General features: G+C 38.5%; 2 protein-coding genes across 2 annotated transcripts in view; both read right to left on the bottom strand.

The window, feature by feature from the left end:
• Positions 1-6,572: 6,572 nt before the first annotated feature.
• LOC136255158 (kelch-like protein 31) lies at positions 6,573-9,214 on the bottom strand. Its single transcript, XM_066047878.1, has 2 exons — positions 9,163-9,214; positions 6,573-7,357 (listed from the first exon to the last, which is right to left on the bottom strand). Exons 1-2 carry the CDS (start codon positions 9,212-9,214, stop codon positions 6,573-6,575), a joined length of 837 nt encoding a protein of 278 aa, XP_065903950.1.
• Positions 9,215-23,218: 14,004 nt separating this feature from the next.
• Positions 23,219-26,118, bottom strand: part of LOC136256336 (uncharacterized) — a 78,912-nt gene continuing 76,012 nt past the window's right edge. The window contains exon 13 of the mRNA XM_066049269.1: positions 23,219-24,204. Coding sequence (XP_065905341.1) covers positions 23,254-24,204 — 951 coding nt within the window. The 3' untranslated portion in view covers positions 23,219-23,253. The remainder of the gene's footprint in view (positions 24,205-26,118) is intronic.

The raw sequence follows: 26,118 nt of genomic DNA, 5'->3' as shown, positions 1-26,118 counted from the left end.
TTTCTATACCTTTCTTGTCGGTAGGTGGTGGCATCTCCTTGACTGCTTTAACCTTCTCAGGGTCTGGTTTTATACCATCAGAATTTAGGATTTGTTCAATGTATGAAACTTCTGGTAGATTGAACAGACATTTGTCTTTGTTGAGCATTAAATGTATTTCTTCACACCTAGTAAGGGCTGCTTTCAGTTGTTCATCATGCCCACACGAGTATGTTGTCAATGTCTGTTTCTACACCAGGTAGGTCACCTAGTAATTGGCACATTCTCTTCTGAAATACTTCTTGGGCTGACTTAATGCCAAATAGCATTCGCTTGAAACAATAACGCCCAAATGGACTATTAAAGATGGTGAGCAGTTGACTTTCTTCTGTCAGGGGAATTTGCCAGTAGCCATGATTAGCATCTAATTTGGAAAATACATGTGCTCCAGATAGCCGGGTTGTAATGTCCTCTAAAGTGGGTAGCTGAAAGTGTTCCCGTCGAATTGCCTTGTTTAATGGTCTAGGGTCAAGGCAGATGCACAATTTGTTGGACTTGGGCTTCTCTAATACCACCAGTGAATTCACCCAGTCAGTGGGTTGGTCAACCTTTCTTATCACCCCCATGCTCTCCATCTCACTTAGGGTTTGCTTGAGTCATTCTCGTAGTGCTACTGGTTGGTTTTGGTGGTGGGCACACTACTGGAGCCACTGACAGATCTATTTCAATAAGGTATGGAGTCTTAAGACATCCTAGCCCTTGAAACAACTTTGGGTGCAGCCTGGTCAACTGGGTTATACTGCGGCTAATGTTGAGAACAATTTTAATAATACCCAGCTCATGGGATGCAGACAAACCAAGGATGGGATCTTGTGTTGTGTCCACAATGTAAAAATCCAACTGTTGATGTTCACACAGTAGACGGCTGCATCCTATCACTGAGGTTTCCACCACTATAGCTAGTCAGTTTTGTCACTAATTTGGTTAAAGGCAGTTTTGGGCTCAGTTTGTCATATACTGCCTGGGGTAGGATGTTTACCTATGAACTTGTGTCAACTTTGAATTGAACTGTGAGGTCTTGAGCTTGCAAGAATGTATGGCACTCATCTGCAATCTTTGTTTTACTGGTAATGGCTCCAATGAATAGTGAATGCTCACTGTCTCCAGAATCTGAATCTTCATCCTGTTCAATTGCATCAGTTGTGCGGGAGGACCTACAGAGTGATTGAATTTGTTACATTTTCGACACTGCTTCCCATAAGCTGGGCATTGCTTTCTGGGATGCCGGAGGCCACAACTACCACAGGGCTGTTTCACATGTTCCATTGCGGATTGTTTGGTGCCCTTGCTCAGTGTTCTTTGGGAACTGTGTGACTTTCTCAACAAGTGTACTCTGTCACTGTTCTCTGTTAAATACTGTGAGCTCTGTTTAGATTCAGCATCTGCACGACATAGTGATATAGCTTTGTCAAGTGAAAGATCTTTCACATGCAACAGTCGCTGTCTCACGTCGTCTGATAAAGTGCCATAAACTATTCGGTCTCGGATCAACTCATTCTCTAAATTGCAATTAGTCTTAGCTTGGTGACATACTGATTGAATGTTTCACCTCTAGCTTGACAGCGAGTGTTGAAACGACATCTTTTGATAGTTACGTTTTGCTTCAGCTTACAGTGTGCTTCAAACTTGGTGAAAAGGATGTCAATCTTGTTAATTTCTTCTGTAAGAATCATGGTGTTATAGATGTCTCTGCCAGCTTGTCCTATGACGTATAGAAATGCACTGCATTTTTCCCTTTCCAATGATTTTGTCATTGTCAATTCGATGAATAACTGCATGGTCTGCTTCCACTGACGTCATTTTTTTGCAATGGTGGCAGTCCCAGTGGTGGAGAAATCCAACTCTCCCAGAGGTTTTAAATTGTCCACGACAAATAAAACTGTTCGTTCAAACTCCTGACACCGTGTAATATCTTGATTTCGTTAAAACTGCTAAGAATCAATCATACGAGTTTACAACATGTCGCTATAGTGCTCTACAAAAAGAAAAAGCCTAGTGCACGTGCGTGTGCATTCTAAATATAGCACAACTATGAGATTTCCTAGGATTTCAAGAGTAGTATGAATTTCTTGGATTTATTCCAATTTCAAGATTAATTGATTAAATTTTAAAGCACAAAATGTGACCCTGGAGGGTTACTCTGGCAGTATATAAAGCTATATGTTCAGCATTGTTTTTTGTGTAGGTGTGTGCCATCCTCTTGGCAGTTGTCAGTCCTATAGAGTTTGACTAGATGGCTGTCTAAGGGGTTTAGGGTATGTGTAGCCCACTGGGGTTTCAGGCTAGACACCTTGCAAGAGTATTATTTGATGGATTCAGAGTAAATGTGTGATACAATAGCCATGGTTATATCCAAGTGTTGTTTTGGTACATAGCCAGTACCTATACTCAGACACCTGCCATTGCACCTGCTGGAGTAGCAACTTTCAAGGCTACTTTACTAACTGAGTAGCTAAAAAGCCCAAATCAACAAGGAATTTCTTGGATTTTGACAAAACTTGGTGTGTTTGTAGTACCTGTGGTGCTTATCACTCATGCAAATTTTTAGCTCCATACATTCAATAGTTCATAAATATTCATGAAAATTTGGCCCATCTCTAGTTACAAAATCAACTGCAACTTTGCACTGTGTAAATATTTTTAAACACAATTTTCACTGATGGAAGACTGTTGATTGACCTTTCTAGTGATCCATAAATTATTAGATATTTGCTTGATTATGGTTCAAAAGTACTTCATTGAAAACTTTAATCCTTTATATTTTGAAAAATGCTGCTTAAAATTTTTCGAATTCTTTTGTGAATAATGATCGGATCAGAGTCTATGTTTGATAAAATTTTTGTGGTGGGACCACAATGGGCTGAAGAGATATAATGAATTATGTTGTGGTATGCGGTGGAATTTGCAGTCTATTATTGCTGTATTGGAGTGTACACCTCCAATAACCACTCACAACAAGGCCATGCAAGTTTGTCTTACAGAATGAAGGTGTCTAGGTACATTGCAACCTGTATTAGTGACCACCTGTATTAAAAGGCTATCTATGTGCTGCAGTTAAGCTATACTTCTTTAATGTATAGCACCAAGCATCAACCCTTGCTAGCAAATCCAAAAATGGTCCTTATTGACAGGTTGACTATAACTTACAAATCTGACCACCATGTGTCCACAAATGTCATGTAAATGTTGTACCATCTCTTCACAAGTACCTTCTTTATTAAGTTGAATCCCACTGTAGTGGACTTAACCATATTTAAGTTCTGTATGTCGCTGCATAGGTACATACAACAGAACTCCTCAGAAGGGATACCTGGATAACCAGGACACCTGTTTATACACTGTACTCCCACTCTAGCGGTACACACATTTAGACCAAGATACTTCTGTGGCTTCTGTTGTATGAGCACTTTATTATGGTCCTAGCAATGGAGGGGTTTTACCATATTAATTGTACCTCAATGTGTGAAATTAATTACTACATTACTTTACATTTATGACCACTTTGAAGATCAAGTCATAAATTCATACACATACTCATGTAGGAGGTAAACATGTTGACCACATATTTAACATTTGCCTGTACCGATATTTAAAATGTGAAAAACTATTAATTTTAGTAATTAAATCACACGTTGAGGTGCAAGCAAGTGTTAATAATATAAAACCCTTGGTACAAGTAATGCATCTACTGTATAGTGTAACTCTTCTATTCTCTGGACCATTGGTAAAGTGTTCATTTTTGAGAAACGACAGACTTGTCTTGGGTAGTGTGTCTTGTCTTTTCCATGTGTTATGGTTGCTATGGTTATTGTATGTATTATTGTTATTTAGTGTACTGGAGAAGTAGTAGTCTCCCTTGATGAAAGATTTTATAGACAATGGTGAAGATTAGGTGACATATTTTACTAGAAACAGGATCCTTCAGTCAACTTGGTAAGCTGAAAAACATATTGTGAATAGTAAGATGATTTATTGAAGGTTAATACAATGTATTGCACTGTGTGTGGGAAAATCAAAGTGCACAAGTGTGCTATCCTTCCATACAGTAGTAAGAGGTGTTGTATGGAAAACATTGTACAGTTATGTATAGCAACATAACGACTAGTGAGAGTCTTTACATGTTGTGCACACACTGACTTATGGGCACGAAACTTCTATTTTGCTCATAAGAAGTTCTGCTCTTGCTCTCCATTCATACTACCTTCTAACCCCTGGACAAGGATCAAAATATATTACAGTGTGAATCAGTCAAGCCATGCTAAACCAGGCCCAGCACTACACAACAACACAAGGTGGACTGATCTGGGCTGTGGATGTGTTCCAGGCTCACCAGAATGTGTCATACAAAAATAGTCCTTGCAAGTGAAGTGTAGCTAGTACTACTGTATCAAAGAAAAATGAGGTTTCATTAGGAGATGGTGACCTTGCCTTTTTAGATGTTATGGAATAGATGGTTGGAACTTATTATTACAATGTGAGCAAGTGGTCTTTGTATAGAAGGTGGTCTTTATAAAAGGTGACCATTAAGTAGTCTTATTTAAGTATTCCTTAGCCATATTTGAAGTGCAATTGCAATGTGGTCTTTGTGGGGAGGTGGTCTTTGCTAGAAGGTGATATTTAAAAGGTGACCACTAAACAAGGGTTTTACTCTAGGGTATATTTATATGACAATTTGACCATTTCCATTTCCACTTTACATTTCCACTTTACATTTCCGGTTTCCATTTCCACTCTGTTTCCAATTACCCGGTGAGAACCACAGCCTACACAATTACACAATGTCAGACCAAACAAGGAAATGAATAGCAATCTTACGAACTGGACAGTAAATACACAGTGGCCATCTGTTATAATCACCTCTGAAGAAGAGTATATATACTAGGTAGAGCACCGCTGTGGGTGCAATATTGAAAAATAGCACAAGACTATGCCAGAGTGCTCCTTTTTTCATATTGCACAAGTGTGGTGGTGCTATAACGTGCTTTCTGGTCACTTTTGTTAAGATCATTCATTTTGTATACTTGATCCACATCAGCTTTCAGCCATCAGACAATCGGTAAGTGTCTATATAGTACAAGTTTGGTCATAAAAATAACAGATAGCATCATTTTGGCTACTTCTCACAATTTAAAATCTAACATACGTGATCAACACTGCTGTAATTTCCTTTCTGTGCTGTAAATAATAGCACTCTTATTTGTTTGGTCTTCGGTACTTTAAATGTACTTACAGTACTTGCAATCATGTTTAGTAGCTCTAGTACATATCTCTGCTAAAGAAATCAGCAGATAAATAATCAGTGTTGGGAAAGTTACTTTGTCAATGTAGTTACTTTTACATATTACTCTTTACTTTTGGGCAATGTAATAAGTTACAGTTACATATTACTCCAAATAAAATGTAACTTAATATATTACATCAAGTTACTTTTGCTCTGATCATATACACCTTTCCTTTACATCTTGCATGTTAGTTACTGAGCTAGCATGTAGTACACACTCCTGTAAATGTAGCTACTGGCTTCTTGCACCAGTGTAGAGATGCTCTCTTCAGCCATACCTAAACATTGCTGGCAAATCACATGATCAGTTGTCTGAGATGTGAACTAATATGGAAAATTTTGTTATAGGGGATCGGGACAGTAGCCACTAAGCTGTTGAGTAACATTAATTGGTGAGTAATGGACCTGGTAGTGTGTTGTGAATATCGTTACGCATTGCTAACGAATTGTAATAACACGTTACTTTCGCTACTAATATAACAAGCTATGGGTTCCTTGAAAGTAACTCAAGTTATATTACTATATAGACTATGAATAGTAACATGTTGTATTACTTGAGATCACAAAATGTAATAACTATTACGTAACGTGCTATTCCCAACACTGTAAATAATAGCTATGGCCTCTAGAGACATAATGTAGAACAGCTATTGTTGTTTTCCTTACTACTGAATAGCACTACAGGACAGTCTACTTTATCTTCATAACCAGAAACCTTAATAATTGAGGACCATATATATCTACAGTGTTTATTAGGGTAGTGTTTGTGCTCTATCTTTAAGGCACAGTACAGCCACTATTCAAATGTGGTGACCACTAAAGTGTAGCATTTAACCAAGAAATACAGTATGTACCCCACAATATCAAGCACATGTTTCACCACTCTACTTTTTGTACAGAATTGTCCACAACAGTTCATTGAAAAAGGCCAAAATGAATGCTAGCTAGACTTGGATATAGCTTACACCTGTTGCCTTGTAATTATAGCTTTCATGCTGTTGTTGTATACAGTAACTGCGTTTTAGCAGTAGACCTGCCAATGATCTTTTTCCAAAGTAGACTTCTCCCTGAGCTCTGTATGGAGAGAGAAACAGCATTTAAATTATACTTTTTGGTGACCACTTGACTGCTACCTTAAGTAGTAGCTACTACTCCACTGCACAAGTGTATTAAATACTGAAATGCGTTTTGCGAATAACTTTAACTCATTGAATTATTATTTGTAATTGAAATAAACGCAACACTGTAAGTTTTATACGCTATCCAACTGTCCAATCATCACACTGGTGAGGCTGGTAGTATCAGCAGTCTCTACATTCCTAACATAACTACCTCCTCCTGCAATAATAATGTTGTTATTTATAGTAACTACTGTTGTTTGGGAACATCTGATGGGGAGGGATCCTACTGTCTTCCAACTGTTACTAGTATCATCATATAACATGATGTTGTCTTGTGTCTTGTGTTGTCCATCCTCTCCCCCTACAATAACAGGAGGTGTGGTGTGGGGGACAATGGTAGTGTCCCAATATGGTGTAGGGCATAGTTCACTCCATTTTCTGTTATCATCATGAGATTGTACTATACTATCTATAGTAGTAATGTATGTTGTATTGTAACGACTGTTATCTGTACCATTATATCCTGTGGTGATTATGGAGTTGTTGCAGGTTGTAGCACTAATGGCCCACGTTGGTTTGGGGAGACATGTTTTAGTTTTGGTCCATTGATTAGTGCTAGTATTAAAATATTCAACACTGTCCTGTGTTACACCATCTTCATCTTGACCACCAGCTACAATAGTATACTGGTGGTATGGTACTACTAAAGGACTGTTCCTTGCACATTTCATATTACCATATAAGGTAGTGGTAGTCCATTTATCTTCTTCTAGTGTTAATACTTTATTAGTTGCTTCACCAGTATTATAGTCCCTCCCACCAATCACAGTTAACACATCATTGATGTTGACAACAACTCCATAACATTGTGGGAGAGCAGCTGGTAGTTTAGTCCACTTGTTCAAGGAGCATTGTACTGTAATAACAACTGTCACATGACTTTAACATTTAACAGCAACAATGCTATATGTTATGGAGGGGCTATGGCACCTTATGCTAACAACAGAATTTCATTTGATGAGTTTGTAGGACTTTTCTTCACCACGTTATGAGTTAAAGGATGAAACTTGATCAATAATCAGTTGCTTTAGCTACATCATGATCATCAAGAAAACAATGAAGTGTTTATTTATATCAGTTCACATTCACATGAGCCCCCACCAAAAACAGTCCTATCAAAGAGGTGAACATGTGTTCACTATCGATGGTTTTGTACTGGAACAAACTAGGCCTAGAACAAACATGTTTGCATTTCTGCTACTAAGTATAAGGGATATTGTTAAAAGCTTCAAAATTCATTTTGTTCTTACTGTTATTAAAACAGTTCTGGCCTTTAAAGGGCTTCAAAGTGCTACTAAACATTGGCCCATGTGGTGCTAAAATGAATTTGAAAACTGCCCTATCCTGCCATAGATGATGCAATACCCACAAACTTTCAGATCAAGTGCATAATTGGAACGTGAGATATGGCCACAACCAGTATGAAATACTATCTTTATCAGTACAACAAAGGTACATTCAGCGAACCATGTAGCAACTGATTCAGCTTATATGTCAACACTTGTGCTGTAAAGCCTTAATAGTTAGACATGTTTCAGACTTCATCATAGTTGTAAGGATCTATAAAACCTGAGGCAATATGTTTCCATTGTTTGCAGCACTCGAATACGTATATGCCCTTTTTTGGTTATTTGTCACCTTTTTCTCCACAGAAATGTAGCTACTTGCTTTACGTAAACTTACAACAGGAAGCATTGACCTAGTCTGTTGTAAATCATTCTCTGACAATTAACAACCTTTAAAAGGGGGACATAAACCAGTAGAGCAGCCTAGCAAATAAAAATATTATGAGTTTATGGAAGAACTCATTAGTTTTATAGGAAATTGTTAAGTCAATAATTGGTCACTAACACTTTATTTGAAAATGTTTGTTGTAAACTTACAAGTGATTTCAGGAAGTCCATGGCAATTCCCCATAATTATTGGGGAATATGGTGAGGTGGCTTAGCAAAATTATTGTCCCAGGGTGGATAAAAGCACCATATTTGGTGCACAAGTTCTTATGGTGTATACTGTATAGCCTAAATATTTTGAGGGGGGAGATTTTTGCTAATTTCATGGTTTTGGGGGTTATATATCAGCAAAAATTTAATCTTTGAAATTTTCAGACCTCCATAGTATAGTCTAGTACATTTTGGAAGTGTTTGCAAAATCTGAAAAAAATTTTTTTTTTGCAACATATAACATTGCCCAAATTTGTCCCTCAAAATATTTACGCTATACAGTACTTACCAATATTAAAGGATGCCAACCAAAACTAATTATGTGCAGACAGAAAACAAAATGGCCACCGAATGACTTCAGTATAGTATAGATAACATTTCAGTGTACAATTAGAGTAGTCTTCATTGTGGTCAGTTGATCACACTACTACTAGTCATTACCAGCTGATGTACATGTGTTATAGCTTATCAGTGTGGTCCAATAATTTAACTGGTCCAATAATTTAACTGGTCCAAATTCCTGTTGAAACATTTAACATGTTGTGGTAGTGAGAATAGATAAAGCCATAGATGTGCAACATATTATTTCTATTGGATTACACCTGTACTATTTGTACTAGTAATAGCATGGGTAGCAGTGAAATTTGGGATAAATACCATGAGTGTTGTATTGGAAAATGGGGATAAATTTCACGAGGCGAAGCCGAGTGAAATTTACCATTTCCAATACAACACTCGTGGTATTTATCCCAAATTTCACTGCTACCCATGCTATTCCCAGTTAATACCATTCTCCCTGCATGCTATGCATTAGCGTTGCTATGTACGCAATTTGTCACTATGTACTAAACACGCGTCAACACTAATTGGCGCTACATTGTTAACGTAAATTCTAGCCAATGAACTTGCAATTACAACTTTTTCACTGCTGTCAGTGAAATACGGGATAAATTTCACTGCTACTATTGAGACTTTTGTATGGGCAGTGAAACAGGTATGGTATTAAGGCAAGAATAACAAAACCAGTTTTTACCACATTTTGATGTTTCTAGCACATGAAATAGTGAAATAAAGTCATATGCTGTGTAAGCAGAAAACAATTTGTATGTGAATGTATGGCTTCTGGACCAGCTATATATATATATATATATATATATCTAATCAAAAACAGCCAAGCTATAAAAAAAGGTGCGGCCCCCATAAAGGCCATGGTGAAAAAAGATGTGAAATCCAAGGTGGCGGCCAAGAAATGGCTGTGATGGTAGGTTAATGGTTACATTTTAATAACGACAATTCAGATGAATTAAGTGGCACAAAAATTCATCTGAATTGTCGTTATTAAAATGTAACCATTAACCTACCATCACAGCCATTTCTTGGCCGCCACCTTGGATTTCACATCTTTTTTCAACATGGCCTTTATGGGTGCCGCACCTTTTTTTACAGCTTGGCTGTTTTTGATTAGATATCACTTCTTTTTGTATTTGTATACTGCAAAGCCGGCCTATGGCTGGCTTTGGTGCTTTTTTAACCCGTGTGTTGTTTTCTTTACCACAGGAAGAAGAAAAGAACTTACAGAAGATTTGTAATACTTCAATTATTTTTGATTTTATTAGTAATTATACAAATTATATACATATATTTATTACATGCCCATTATTCCCCACAGGATATTTTTTTTGCAGCTGATCTCTCTACTGGGTGACTTGAAATGTAGCTGAACTATATACAGGATGGCTTCTTTGTAGCTGAACTCTCTACAAGGTGACCTCTTCTAGCTGGTCTCTCTACAGGGTGATTTGTTTGCAGCTAAACTCTCTACATGATGGTTTCTTTGTAGCTGAACTCTCTACATGATGGTTTCTTTGTAGCTGAACTCTCTACATGATGGTTTCTTTGTAGCTGAACTCTCTATAAGGTGACTTCGTCTAGCTGAACTCTCTACATGCAGGGTGATTTTTTTGTAGCTGAACCCTCTACAGGGTGATTTGTTTGCAGCTGAACTCTCTACATGATGGTTTCTTTGTAGCTGAACTCTCTACAAGGTGACTTTGTCCAACTGATCTCTCTACGGGGTGATTTGTTTCTAGCTGAACTCTCTACAGGTGATTTGTTTGTAGCTAAACTCTCCACATGGTGGTTTCTTTGTAGCTGAACTCCCTACATGATGGTTTCTTTGTAGCTGAACTCTCTACAAGGTAACTTCTTCTCTATAGGGTGATTTGTTGTAGTTGAATTCTCTACAAGGTGGTTTGTTTGAGGCTGAACTCTCTACATGGCGGTTTCTTTGTAGCTGAACTCTCTACAGAGTGATTTGTTTGCAGCTGAACTCTCTACATGATGGTTTCGTTGTAACTGAACACTCTACAAGGTGACTTCTTCTAGCTCATCTTTCTACAGGGTGAATTGTTTGTAACTGAACACTCTACAAGGTGACTTCTTCTAGCTGATCTTTCTACAGGGTGATTTGTTTGTAACTGAACTCTCTACATGATGGTTTCTTTGTAGCTGAACTCTCTACAAGGTGACTTCTTCTAGCTGATCGCTCTACAGGGGGATTTATTTGTAGCTGAACTCTCTACAAGGTGACTTCTTCTAACTGAACTCTCTACAGGGTGATTTGTTTGTAACTGAACTCTCTACATGATGGTTTCTTTGTAGCTGAACTCTCTACAAGGTGACTTCTTCTAGCTGATCCCTCTACAGGGGGATTTATTTGTAGCTGAACTCTCTACAAGTGATTTATTTGCAGCTGAACTCTTTATGTGGTCGTTTCTTTGTAGCTGAACTCTCTACAAGGTGACCTCTTCTAGCTGATCTCTCTACAGGGTGATTTGTTTTTAGCTGAACTCTCTACAGGTGATTTTTTGCAGCTAAACACTCTACATGGTGGTTTCTTTGTAGCTGAACTCTGTACATGATGGTTTCTTTGTAGCTGAACTCTTCACAAGGTGACTTCTTCTAGCTGATCTTTCTACCGGGTGATTTGTTTGCAGCTGAACTCTCTACATGGTGGTTTCTTTGCTGCTGAACTCTCTACAAAGTGAATTCTTTTACCTGATCTCTCCACAGGGTAATTTGTTTGTAACTGAACTCTGTACAAGGTGCATTTTTGTGGGTGATCTCACTGCAGGTTGATTTGTTTGTAGCTGAACTCACTAAAGGGTGATTTGCTTGTAGCTGAACTCCTTGCATTGTGTCTAGTTTCTAGCTGATCTCTCTACAGGGTGATTTGTTTGTAGCTGATCTCTCTACAAGTTGATTTGTGTGTAGCTGATCTCTCTGCAGGTTGATTAATTTGTAGCCGATCTCTCTACAGTGTAATTTGTTTGTAGCTGAACTGTCTATAAGGTGATTTGTTTGTAGCTGATCTCTCTGCAGGTTGATTTGTTTTAGCTGAACTCTCTACAGGCTGATTTACTTGTAGCTGAACTCCTTACATTGTGTCTAGTTTCTAGCTGATCTCTCTACAGGTTGATTTGTTTGTAGCCAATCTCTCTACAGGGTAATTTGTTTGTAGCTGAACTCTCTATAAGGTGATTTGTTTGCAGCTGAACTCTCTACATGGTGGTTTCTTTGTTGCTGAAGTCTCTACAGGGTGTTTTGCTTGTAACCGAACTCTCTGCAGGGTGATGTTTCTAGCTTATCTCTCTACAGGTTGATTTGTGTGTAACTGGTCTCTCTACAAGCTGATTTGTTTGTAGCTGATCTCTCTACAAGTTGATTTGTTTGTTGCTGATCACTCTAAAAATTGATTTGTTTGTAGCTGAACTCTCTGCAAAGTGTTTTGTTTGTAGCTGACCTCTCTTCAGGGTGATTTGTTTCTCTCTACAGGGTGATTTTTTGTAGCTGACCTCTCTTCAGGGTGATTTGTTTCTAGCTGATTGCTCTACAGGTTGATTTGTTTGTAGATGAACTCTCTACAGGGTAATTTCCTTGTAGCTGAACTCCTTACATTGTGTCTAGTTTGTAGCTGATCTCTATACAAGTTGATTTGTGTGTAGCTGATCTCTCTGCAGGGTGATTTGTTTGTAGCCAATCTCTCTACAAGGTAATTTGTTTGTAGCTGAACTATCTATAAAGTGATTTGTTTGTAGCTGATCTCTCTGCAGATTGATTTGTTTTAGCTGAACTCTCATCCGGGTGATTTGTTTCTAGCTTATCTCTCTACAGGTTGATTTGTGTGTAACTGATCTCTCTACAGGCTGATTTGTTTGTAGCTGAACTCTCTGCAAAGTGTTTTGTTTGTAGTTGATCTCTCTACAAGATGATTTTTTGTAGCTGACCTCTCTTCAGGGTGATTTGTTTCTAGCTGATATCTCTACAGGGTGATTTTTTGTAGCTGACCTCTCTTCAGGGTGATTTGTTTCTAGCTGATCGCTCTACAGGTTGGTTTGTTTGTAGCTGAACTGTCTACAGGGTGATTTGCTTGTAGCTGAACTCCTTACATTGTGTCTAGTTTCTAGCTGATCTCTCTACAAGTTGATTTGTGTGTAGCTGATCTCTCTGCAGGTTGATTTGTTTTAGCTGATCTCTCTGCAGGGTAATTTGTTTGTAGCTGAACTCTCTATAAGGTGATTTGTTTGTAGCTGATCTCTCTGCAGGTTGATTTGTTTTAGCTAAACTCTCTACAGGGTGATTGCTTGTAGCTGAACTCCTTACATTGTGTCTAGATTCTAGCTGATGTCTCTACAGGGTGATTTTTTTATAGCTGATCTCTCTACAAGTTGATTTGTGTGTACCTGATCTCTCTACAGTGTAATTTGTTTGTAGCTGAACTATCTATAAGGTGATTTGTTTGTAGCTGATCTCTCGGCAGATTGATTTGTTTTAGCTGAACTCTCTACAGGGTGATTTGTTTCTAGCTTATCTCTCTACAGGTTGATTTGTGTGTAACTGATCTCTCTACAGGCTGATTTGTTTGTAGCTGATCTCTCTGCAGGTTGATTTGTTTCTAGATATCTCTCTACAGGTTGATTTGTTTGTTGCTGATCGCTCTAAAGGTTGATTTGTTTGTAGCTGAACTCTCTGCAAAGTGTTTTGTTTGTAGTTGATCTCTCTACAAGATGGTTTTTTGTAGCTGACCTCTCTTCAGGGTGATTTGTTTCTAGCTGATATCTCTACAGGGTGATTTTTTGTAGCTGACCTCTCTTCAGGGTGATTTGTTTCTAGCTGATCGCTCTACAGGTTGGTTTGTTTGTAGCTGAACTCTCTACAGGGTGATTTGTTTGTAGCTGATCTCTCTACAAGTTGATTTGTGTGTAGCTAATCTCTCTGCAGGTTGATTTGTTTTAGCTGAACTCTCTACAGGGTGATTTGCTTGTAGCTGAACTCCTTACATTGTGTCTAGTTTCTAGCTAATCTCTCTACAGGATAATTTGTTTGTAGCTGAACTCTCTATAAGGTGATTTGTTTGTAGCTGATCTCTCTGCAGGTTGATATGTTTTAGCTAAACTCTCTACAGGGTGATTGCTTGTAGCTGAACTCCTTACATTGTGTCTAGTTTCTAGCTGATGTCTCTACAGGGTGATTTTTTTATAGCTGATCTCTCTACAAGTTGATTTGTGTGTACCTGATCTCTCTGCAGGTTGATTTGTTTGTAGCCGATCTCTCTACAAGGTAATTTGTTTGTAGCTGAACTCTCTACAAGGTGATACTTCTAGGTGATCTCTCTACAGGATGACTTGTTCCTAACTGAACTCTCAACAGGGTGATCTGTTCATAGCTGAACTTTCTACTGGGTGATTTGTTTGCAGCTAAACTCTCTACATGGTGGTTTCTTTGTAGCTGAACTCTCTACAAAGTAACTTATGCTACCTGATCTCTCTACAGTGTGACTTGTTTCCAGCTGATCTGTGATTTGTTTGTATCTGAACTCTGTACAGGCTGATTTGTTTGCAGCTGAACTATCTACATGGCGGGTTCTTTGTAGCTGAACTCTCTACATGGTGACTTCTTCTAGCTGATCTCTCTACAGGGTGACTTGTTTCTAGCTGAACTCTCTACAGGTGATTTGTTTGCAGCTGAACTCTCTACATGGTGGTTTCTTTGTAGCTGAACTCTCTACAAGGTAACTTCTTCTAGCTGATCTTTCTACAGAGTGATTTGTTTGTAGCTGAATTCTCTACAGAGTGATTTATTTGCAGCTGAACTCTCTACAAGGTGACTTCTTCTAGCTGAACTCTCTACAGAGTGATTGATTTTTTGCAGCTGAACTCTCTACATGGTGGTTTCTTTGTAACTTAGCTCTCTACAGGGTGATTTGTTTGTAGCTGAACTCTCTACAGGGTGATCTGTTCGTAGCTGAACTCCCTACAAGGTAACTTCTTCTAGCTGATCTTTCTACAGGGCGATTTGTTCGTAGCTGAGTTCTCTACAGGGTGATTTGTTTGCAGCTGAACTCTCTACATGGTAGTTTCTTTGTAGCTGAACTCTCTACAATGTGACTTCTTCTAGCTGAACTCTCTACAGGATGACTTGTTTCCAACTGATCTCTCTACAGGGTGACTTGTTTCTAGCTGAACTCTCTACAGGGGATTTGTTTACAGCTGAACTCTCTACATGGTGGTTTCTTTATAGCTGAACTCTCTACAATGTGACTTCTTCTAGCTGATCTCTCTGCAGGGTGATTTGTTTGTAGCTGAACTCTCTACAGGTGATTTGTTTGTAGCTGAATTTTCTACAAGGTGATACTTCTAGCTGATCTCTCTACAGGATTACTTGTTCCTAACTGAACTCTCAACAGGGTGATCTGTTCATAGCTGAACTTTCTACTGGGTGATTTGTTTGCAGCTTAACTCTCTACATGGTGATTTCTTTGTAGCTGAACTCTCTACAAGGTAACTTCTTCTAGCTGATCTTTCTACAGGGTGATTTGTTTGTAGCTGAATTCTCTACAGGTGACTTGTTTCTAGCTGATCTCTGTACAGGGTGACTTGTTCCTAGCTGAACTCTCTACAAGTTATTTGTTTGCAGCTGAACTCTCTTACATGGTGGTTTCTTTGTAGCTGAACTCTCTACAAGGTGACTTCTTCTAGCTGATCTCTCTACAAGATGACTTGTTTCTAACTGAACTCTCTACAGTGTGATCTGTTCATAGTGGAACTTTCTACTGGGTGATTTGTTTGCAGCTGAACTCTTTGCATGATTGTTTCTTTGTAACTGAACTCTCTACAAGGTAACTTCTTCTAGCTGATCTCTCTACAGGGCAATTTGTTTGAGCTGAACTCTCTACATGATGGTTTCTTTGTAGCTGAACTCTCTATTAGGTACCTTCTTCTGGCTGATCTGACTACAGGGTGACTTATTTGTAGCTGAATTCCCTACAGAATAACTTACAATGTAATATAATTGAGTAAATTATAAATGCAGCTGAATGCTTTATTAGGGTGACTGTTCTATTAGAGTATCTCGATCTCGCATTTGCTACACGTAGTTGCGTTTCGAATCATAACTCAGTGGTTTGTAATCCGATTCTTCTGTACTACCGCAAGGGCTTTCTATGATGATTATTCCAGCTACATACTGATTTTCAGCTCATTGCTCTAAGCGGTTTGCCTGATAGACACGAAAACTAATAGTATTTTTATTCATAAAAATCGATCGCGTAATTTTGACACAGGTTGGGTTTTGTGTCATATCTCCGTGGTCTTTATCCCGATTCCTTTCAAACCACAAAAAGGCACTCCTACGATGGTTGCTCCATCTACATAGCAATTTTCAACTGATTCCTCAAAGGAGTTTACCCTGTAGGCGTGACAGACCTTCGACCTTATTTTACGCAAATAATCGGTCATAACTCCGTGAATGTTCATCGGATTCCTACCAAAGTTGGTACAAAGATCCGCCTTAATGAGCCCTTTAAGTGTGCCAAATTTCAGCCCGATCCGAGCACGCATTCGTGTTTTATGGCGGATTTTGCGAAGTGTGCGAAATGAAGTAGAAGAAGAAAAAAACGAAGAAATTAAAACGAAATTTTGTTCACTCGTATCTCGGAAATGGCTGGAGCGATTTTCTTCAAATTTGGTGTGTAGACTCCCCTTGCTGGCCGGCACCTCTCTAGCAAATTTGGTTCTAATCAGATAAGGGATCACAGAGCTACATAGGTGTGAAAATTGCGTTTTCGTTCTTCCTGTTAATATACTCACGGGTGGCACGCCGGCTTCTTGGGCCGCACGACACACTACCGTGTGTCTTGATATATATATCTAATCAAAAACAGCCAAGCTGTAAAAAAAGGTGCGGCCCCCAAAATGGCCATGGTGAAAAAAGATGTGAAATCCAAGGTGGCGGCCAAGAAATGGCTGTGATGGTAGGTTAATGGTTACATTTTAATAACGACAATTCAGGTGAATTTTGTGCCGCTTGGTCTTGGCACCAAATTCACCTGAATTGTTGTTATTAAAATGTAACCATTAACCTACCATCACAGCCATTTCTTGGCCGCCACCTTGGATTTCACATCTTTTTTCACCATGGCCATTTTGGGGGCCGCACCTTTTTTTACAGCTTGGCTGTTTTTGATTAGATATCACTTCTTTTTGTATTTGTATACTGCAAAGCCGGCCTATGGCTGGCTTTGGGGCTTTTTAACCCATGTGTTTTTTTCTTTACTACAGGAAGAAGAAAAGAACTTAAAGAAGAATTTTGTACTTCAATTATTTTTGATTTTATTAGTAATTATACAAATTATATACATATATTTATTACATGCCCATTATGCCCCACAGGATATTTTTTTGCAGCTGATCTCTCTACTAGGTGACTTGAAATGTAGCTGAACTATATACAGGAAGATTTCTTTGTAGCTGAACTCTCTACAAGGTAACCTCTTCTAGCTGGTCTCTCTACAGGGTATTTTGTTTCTAGCTGAACTCTCTACAGGTGATTTGTTTGCAGCTAAACTCTCTACATGGTGGTGTCTTTGTAGCCGAACTCTCTACATGATGGTTTCTTTGTAGCTGAACTCTCTATAAGGTGACTTCGTCTAGCTGAACTCTCTACAGGGTGATTTTTTTGTAGCTGAACTCTCTGCAGGGTGATTTGTTTGCAGCTGAACTGTCTACATGATGGTTTCTTTGTAGCTGAACTCTCTACAAGGTGACTTTGTCCAGCTGATCTCTCTACGGGGTGATTTGTTTCTAGCTGAACTCTCTACAGGTGATTTGTTTGCAGCTAAACTCTCTACATGGTGGTTTCTTTGTAGCTGAACTCTCTACAAGGTAACTTCTTCTCTACAGGGTGATTTGTTGTAGTTGAATTCTCTACAAGGTGGTTTGTATGATGCTGAACTCTCTACATGGCAGTTTCATTGTAGCTGAATTCTCTACAGAGTGATTTGTTTGCAGCTGAACTCTCTACATGATGGTTTCTTTGTAACTGAACACTCTACAAGGTGACTTCTTCTAGCTGATCTTTCTACAGGGTGAATTGTTGTAGCTGAACTATCTACAAGGTAACTTCTTCTCTATACAGGGTGATTTGTTTGTAGTTGAATTCTGTACAGGTGGTTTCTTTGTAGCTGAACTCTGTACATGATGGTTTCTTTGTAGCTGAACTCTTTACAAGGTGACTTCTTCTAGCTGAACTCTCTACGGGGTAATTTCTTTGTAGCTGAACTCTCTATATGATGGTTTCTTTGTAACTGATCTCTCTATAAGGTAACTTCTTCTAGCTGATCTTTCTACTGGGTGATTTGTTTGCAGCTGAACTCTCTACATGGTGGTTTCTTTGTTGCTGATAGGGACCCGCCGATTATTCTGGCATAATTATGAGCATAATAGGTGTCTGAAAGCATTGAGCATAATGCTAGCATAATAGGTAGAATATTTGTGTAATAGTATGAATTCTTGCTTATCAAAATAGCTATCACAGAAAGATCGATATACTCTAATAGAACAGTCAGTAACTCTAATAGAACAATCACATAGCTGACTGTTCTATTAGAGTATATCGATCTTTTCTGTGATATGCATTTTGACAAGTAAGTTTGTGCTTCAGCCACTTATTATTTATCCATAGATTGGAAATTATTAGCAGAGCATGAGAACTGAGGCATAAATAATTGGGCATAATTTGAGCATAATGGGTAAGTATTGAGCATAAATTTAAGCATAATAGGTAAATTTTTGAGCAGTGCAGCATAGCATAATAGGTAAAATTATGAGCATAATCGGCGGGTCCCTAGTTGCTGAACTCTCTACAAGGTGAATTCTTCTACCTGATCTCTCTACAGGGTAATTTGTTTGTAACTGAACTCTGTACAAGTGCGTTTTTGTGGGTGATCTCACTGCAGGTTGATTTGTTTGTAGCTGAACTCACTAAAGGGTGATTTTGCTTGTAGCTGAACTCCTTGCATTGTATCTAATTTCTAGCTGATCTCTCTACAGGGTGATTTGTTTGTAGCTGATCTCTCTACAAGTTGATTTGTGTGTAGCTGATCTCTTTGCAGGTTGATTAATTTGCAGCCGATCTCTCTACAAGGTAATTTGTTTGTAGCTGAACTGTCTATAAAGTGATTTATTTGTAGCTGATCTCTCTGCAGGTTGATTTGTTTTAGCTGAACTCTCTACAGGGTGATTTACTTGTAGCTGAACTCCTTACATTGTGTCTAGTTTCTAGCTGATCTCTCTACAGGGTGATTTGTTTGTAGCTGATCTCTCTACAAGTTGATTTGTGTGTAGCTGATCTTTCTACAGGTTGATTTGTTTGTAGCTGATCTCTCTACAGGGTAATTTGTTTGTAGCTGAACTCTGTACAAGGTGCTTTTTGTAGGTGATCTCACTGCAGGTTGATTTGTTTGTAGCTGAACGCACTAAAGGGTGTTTTGCTTGTAGCTGAACTCCTTACATTGTGTCTAGTTTCTAGCTGATCTCTCTACAGGGTGATTTTGTTTGTAGCTGAACTCTCTATAAGGTGATTTGTTTGCAGTTGAACTCTCTACATGGTGGTTTCTTTGTTGCTGAACTCTCTACAGGGTGTTTTGCTTGTAGCTGAACTCTCTACAGGGTGTTTTGCTTGTAGCTGAACTCTCTACAGGGTGATTTGTTTCTATCTTATCTCTCGACAGGTTGATTTGTGTGTAACTGATCTCTCTACAAGCTGATTTGTTTGTAGCTGAATTCTCTGCAAAGTGTTTTGTTTGTAGCTGACCTCTCTTCAGGGTGATTTGTTTCTAGCTGATCTCTCTACAGGGTGATTGTTTTGTAGCTGACCTCTCTTCAGGGTGATTTGTTTCTAGCTGATCTCTCTACAGGGTGATTTTTTGTAGCTGACCTCTCTTCAGGGTGATTTGTTTCTAGCTGATTGCTCTGTAGGTTGATTTGCTTGTAGATGAACTCTCTACAGGGTAACTTGCTTGTAGCTGAACTCCTTATTTTGTGTCTAGTTTGTAGCTGATCTCTCTACAGGGTGATTTGTTTGTAGCTGAACTCCTTACATTGTGTGTAGTTTGTAGCTGATCTCTCTACAGGGTGATTTGTTTGTAGCTGAACTCCTTACATTGTGTGTAGTTTCTAGCTGATCTCTCTACAGGGTGATTTGTTTGTAGCTGATCTCTATACAAGTTGATTTGTGTGTAGCTGATCTCTCTACAAGGTTGATTTGTTTGTAGCTGAACTCTCTGCAAAGTGTTTTGTTTGTAGTTGATTTCTCTACAAGGTGATTTTTTGTAGCTGACCTCTCTTCAGGGTGATTTGTTTCTAGCTGATATCTCTACAGGGTGATTTTTTGTAGCTGACCTCTCTTCAGGGTAATTTGTTTCTAGCTGATCGCTCTACAGGTTGGTTTGTTTGTAGCTGAACTCTCTACAGGGTGATTTGCTTGTAGCTGAACTCCTTAAATTGTGTGTAGTTTCTAGCTGATCTCTCTACAGGGTGATTTGTTTGTAGCTGATCTCTCTACAAGTTGAATTGTGTGTAGCTGATCACTCTGCAGGTTGATTTGTTTGTAGCGGATCTCTTTACAAGGTAATTTGTTTGTAGCTGAACTATCTATAAGGTGATTTGTTTGTAGCTGATCTCTCTGCAGATTGATTTGTTTTAGCTGATCTCTCTACAAGTTGATTTGTGTGTAGCTGATCTCTCTGCATGTTGATTTGTTTGTAGCCGATCTCTCTACATGTAATCTGTTTGTAGCTAAACTCTCTATAAGGTGATTTGTCTGTAGCTGATCTCTCTGCAGGTTGATTTGTTTGTAGCCGATCTCTCTACATGTAATCTGTTTGTAGCTAAACTCTCTATAAGGTGATTTGTCTGCAGCTGATCTCTCTGCAGGTTGATTTGTTTTAGCTGAACTCTCTACAGGGTGATTGCTTGTAGCTGAACTCCTTACATTGTGTCTAGTTTCTAGCTGATGTCTCTACAGGGTGATTTTTTGTAGCTGAACTCTCTACAGGGTGATTTGTTTCTAGCTTATCTCTCTACAGGTAGATTTGTGTTGATTTGTTCATTGCTGATCGCTCTAAAGGTTGATTTGTTGCAGCTGAACACCCTGCAAAGTGTTTTGTTTGTAGCTGATCACTCTAAAGGGTACTTTGTTTGTAGCTGTACTCTCTCCACAGTGACTTGTGTGTAGCTGAATTCTGTGTAACTGAATTCTCTAGAGAGTGACTTAATTGTAGCTGAATTCTCTACACAGTGCATGACTTGTTTATAGCTGAACTTTCTTCAGTGTGACTTGTAATGTTCTGAATCTCTATAGTGATATATTTGCTTAACTCTCCACATCGTGACTGTCTTCTTGCTGAACTGTCTATAAGATTAACTGTTTGCAGCTGAACTCCCTACAGAATAACTTGTGATGTAATAAAATTCTATAATGGAATAAATAAATTAGCCGAATGCTCTATTAGGGTGACTGTTCTATTAGAGTATCTCGATCTCGCATTTGCTACACGGAGTTGGCTTTCGAATCACAACTCAGTGGTTTGTAATCCGATTCTTCTGTACTACTGCAAGGACTTTCAATGAAGATTATTCCAGCTATACACCGATTTTCAGCTTATTGCTCTAAGCGGTTTGCCTAGTAGGCGTGAAAACTAATACTTTTATATTTATAAAAAATCGATCGCGTAATTGTGACACAGGTTGGGGTTTGTGTCATATCTCCATGGTCTTTATCTCGATTCCTTTCAAACCACCAAAAGGCACTCCTACGATGGTTACTCCATCTACATAGCAATTTTCAACTCATTCCATGAAGCGGTTTACCCTGTAGGCGTGACAACAAATCGATCTTGTTTTACGCGAATAATCGGTCATAACTCCTGAACCATTCATTGGATTTGTACCAAATTTGATGCTAGGATTCGCCTTTGGACTCCCTTTCTGTGTGCCAAATTTCAAGGCGATCGGAGTACGCGTTTGCGAGTTACAGCAATTTTTGCAAGTGTGCGAAAAGACGAAGAAGAAGAAGAAAAAAAAAACGAAGAAAAAAAAACGAAACTTTGGCAGCTCGTATCTCGGAAATGGCTTGAGCGATTTCCTTCAAATTTGGAATGTAGACTCCCTTGGCTGGCGGGCAACTGTGTAGCAAATTTGGTTCCAATCAGATAAGTGATCACCGAGATACAAAGGTGTGAAAATGACGTTTTCGTTCTTCCTGTCAATATACTCACGGTGTGGCGCGCCGGCTTCTTGGGCCGCACGACACACTACCGTGTGTCTTGATATGTATATATATATATATATATAAAGAACTTTGCGTGGGAGTATCAAAGCAAAAAAGTGTTCTATATTCACCATAAAGGCACAAGTGTTCTATATTGGGCAGTTATAGAACACTTTGGGCAGTTATAGAACACTTTAAGTAGACCACAGTTCTTTATCAGGTAGTTATAGAACTGCTAGGTCTATTTTGTAGGCTGATAGCTTACTTTGAGTGAGTAATCACTCATTTTGGTCAGTACAACCAATCAACCAAGCCAGTGTAGGCTGATAGCCTGACTGTGCTGGCTGACCAGTCAACCCAACCAGTAAGATGAAAACCACTGGATTTTATTTATAGACACACTTGAAGATTTCGATGATGGTTTCTTGTGGTCAGCAGCAGTGAACGTTCTTAGTACATTTTGCTCACATAAACGGACAAGTCCTAGGAATATCACGGAAATATGCTTATTAATATACCACAATCAAAAACTTTACGTATTGAGAAGAGGGACTAGACTCACAAAACGACTAATAAAGGCGTAGCACAGTGCAACGCAGGCGAAACACAGGCGCAATGCTTATTCTACCGATGATAACACTCCTCCGTGAGTTTCTAATTGTTTCGTGTGTCTTGTGTGTACCTCAAGTTGACAGTTCTCTATACCAGATAAAGCACTGCCTTTCGCTCGTGCTATACGTGAAATATAGCACTCAAAGAGTGGTCTCGAGACGAAATATAGCACTCGGCTTTGCCTCGTGCTATATTTGTCTCTCGCCCACTCTTTTCGTGCTATATTTCCCGTATAGCACTCGCGGCAGTGCTTTATCTAGTACATATAGATTTAAAGTTTCCAAAATTTCAAACTCTCCAAAATTGTACCCTAAGGCAATGATGTTGATGTGGCATCTCAAATCATTTAGTATATATACACTGTACCTTATTCAATTTCCACAAGTTGGTTGGTGCTTTTATCACAAAATGATTATTTTATTTGTTACTTAGCAAAATCGGCCATTCTACTAATTATACAAATATGCTACAAGCTATTGTGAAGGTATTAGTGTAAAGTTGAGAAATATTATTTAAAAAGTACACATAATACTATTGTATTGGTATATCAAATAATCAACAACTGAATAATAATAATTCAAATATGTATTTATACTCTATCAAACTGTCCAATCATCACACTGGTGAGGGTGGTAGCTCTAGCTGTCTCTATATTCCTACCATCAGTATATCCTCCAGCGATAATGATGTTGTTATTTAGTGTAACTACTGTTGTTTGGGCACATCTGATGGGGAGGGATCCTACTGTCCTCCAACTGTTGCTAGTATCATCATATAACATGATGTTGTCTTGTGTCTTGTATCCATCACTCCCCCCTACAATAACAGGAGGGGTGGTGTGGGGGACAATGGTAGTGTGCCAATATGGTGTTTGGTGTAGTTCACTCCATTTGTTGTTATCATCATGAGATTGTACTATACTATCTATAGTAGTAATGTATGTTGTAGTGTAACGTTTGTTATCTGCACCATCATATCCTGTGATGATTATGGAGTTGTTGCAGGTTGTAGCACTAATCATCCACATTGGTTGGGGGAGACATGTTTTAGTTTTGGTCCATTGATTAGTGTTAGTATTAAAATATTCAACACTGTCTTGTACTACATCATCTTCATCTTTACCACCAGCTACAATAGTATACTGGTGGTATGGTACTACTAAAGGACTGTACCTTGCACATTTCATATCACCATATAAGGTAGTCCATTTATCTTCTTCTAGTGTTAGTACTTTATTAGTTGGCCGATGAGTATTATAGTCCCTCCCACCAATCACAGTTAACACATCATTGATGTTGACAACAACTCCATAACATTGTGGGAGAGCAGCTGGTAGTTTAGTCCACTTGTTCTCCCTCAGGTTGTAGGCAAACACATAATACTGATCATTATAATCTGGACACTCCCCTCCACCAATATAGAGTATGTCATTGATGACAGTACCATGTGCCATCCTCATTGGTACTGGAAGGTCCTGACATTTGATCCACTTCATCTTGTATTTTTCACTTTTTAGGTAAAGTCCTAATTCTGGAAACTCCTACAGAAATGGATTACATCACAATGAAGTCTACAATAATGTGAGTTTGTATAATATTATTAGTGATTGTCATGGCAACATGTTATTCATACAGTGTTGATGTTTATGGTAAAATATTAAAACATGACAATTGGGAACTGCTTGTTAATTAGAATTTGAGCTGTTACATTGTAGTTTGTCACAACAATTAGAATCTATATCAATTGTTTATTGTTCAATTAAAATTTCACACAGTTTGTTGTGATTGGTCCAGTATACTATGAGAGTGTGTCAGTAAAACATTGTGTCATTATCAGGATACTACTGAGTGATCTCCATGTTGTGACTGTGTTGTGTGTTGTTTGATCATGTGAGGTGTTGTTAGTATAGTAACTTGGAAGATAACAAGTTTATTAAACCTGTTTAGTGTTACCAAGTAGTAAACAACCACACCCCCAGTCACACTACACACAACACATGGAGGTCACATGTTAGTAGTACAGAAGTGAGACAACACCACTAGAGGGTAATTGTTGATTATCACTTTTGATGTAAATACTAGCAACTGTTTTAACAAGTACATGTGATATTTTTAGTCTACTGGTTACACTAAGGTGAAACACAGTCACGGTTGTTGCTGCAACTGGTTTCCTGAAATAGATTTGTATGTCTACATGTGTGTTTGTATGTGCTGTCTGTCCATAACTACGTGAGTAAGATGTTCTACTGTATCTTAAAACATGCAGATAGAGTGGAACCTGTGCTAATGGTCACCTTAGTATAATGCCCAGGGTCATGAGGAGCCAAATATTCTATATTATCATGGTGTGTATTTAGTGGTCATCTGTCTCATGCCAAGAGTAAATAATAATCAAGAGTATTAGTGTTGACCACTGTTGGATTATGGGATCACTGTTGCTCGATTCAATTCGAAGATGCTTCACAAACTACTGTTAGCACTGCACATGTTTGCACTACACTACACATGCACTACACATGGCTACGAAGAAGCTTCATACTGATACCTATAGCTCATCTAAACTAACTAACTAACTAGCGCTGTAGCAGCAATCCCTGTGGAGAATAATGACTGAGGCAGTAAACATGAGAGGTGATTGATTATCAAAGTGGCTGATACAGAGAAAGCCAAACATCCTTGTACTAGTTGAGGTGATATCTACATACAGTATGGCATTTGTGGTCATTTCTTTGCTGCACTATTGACACTTGTGGCTCATAAAATTAATAATTTTCATACGATAAAATTTTAGCTTTACGCTAACTGCAGAACTGGGAAAATCACATGCCACTAAAAAGTGTAATGAATATGCTTTAATTGAAATGAAATATCAATCACAGTGCCTAGAGCACTATAGTCAATGTGACTGCTCTGCTAGAGTAGTTTGTGTACCCTAGTCAATGTGACTACTTTATTAGAGTAGTTTGTGTACGCTAGTCAATGTGACTGCTTTATTAGAGTAGTTTGTGTACGCTAGTCAATGTGACTGCTTTATTAGAGTAGTTTGTGTACGCTAGTCAATGTGACTACTTTATTAGAGTAGTTTGTGTACGCTAGTCGATGTGACTGCTTTATTAGAGTAGTTTGTGTACGCTAGTCAATGTGACTGCTTTATTAGAGTAGTTTGTGTATGCTAGTCAATGTGACTGCTTTATTAGAGTAGTTTGTGTACGCTAGTCAATGTGACTGCTCTATTAGAGTAGTTTGTGTACCCTAGTCAATGTGACTGCTTTATTAGAGTAGTTTGTGTACCCTAGTCAATGTGACTGCTTTATTAGAGTAGTTTGTGTACACTAGTCAATGTGACTGCTTTATTAGAGTAGTTTGTGTACGCTAGTCAATGTGACTGCTTTATTAGAGTAGTTTGTGTACCCTAGTCAATGTGACTGCTTTATTAGAGTAGTTTGTGTACACTA

This window comes from Dysidea avara, chromosome 5 (assembly GCF_963678975.1).
Source record: "Dysidea avara chromosome 5, odDysAvar1.4, whole genome shotgun sequence".
Classification (NCBI taxonomy): Eukaryota; Metazoa; Porifera; class Demospongiae; order Dictyoceratida; family Dysideidae; genus Dysidea; species Dysidea avara.
Note: the sequence above shows the minus strand (reverse complement) of the source record. Positions and strands in the feature narration are given on the sequence as shown.

What these genes read in the sequence shown, in the direction of transcription:
- LOC136255158 (XM_066047878.1), bottom strand. Translation starts at nt 9,214, where the DNA reads ATGGGTAGCAGTGAAATTTGGGATAAATACCACGAGTGTTGTATTGGA. An exon ending in CGAGTGTTGTATTGGAAATG is followed by an intron (nt 7,358 to 9,162) that starts GTAAATTTCACT and finishes TTGTTATTACAG; the next exon opens with TACAATGCTCCTTGAACAAG.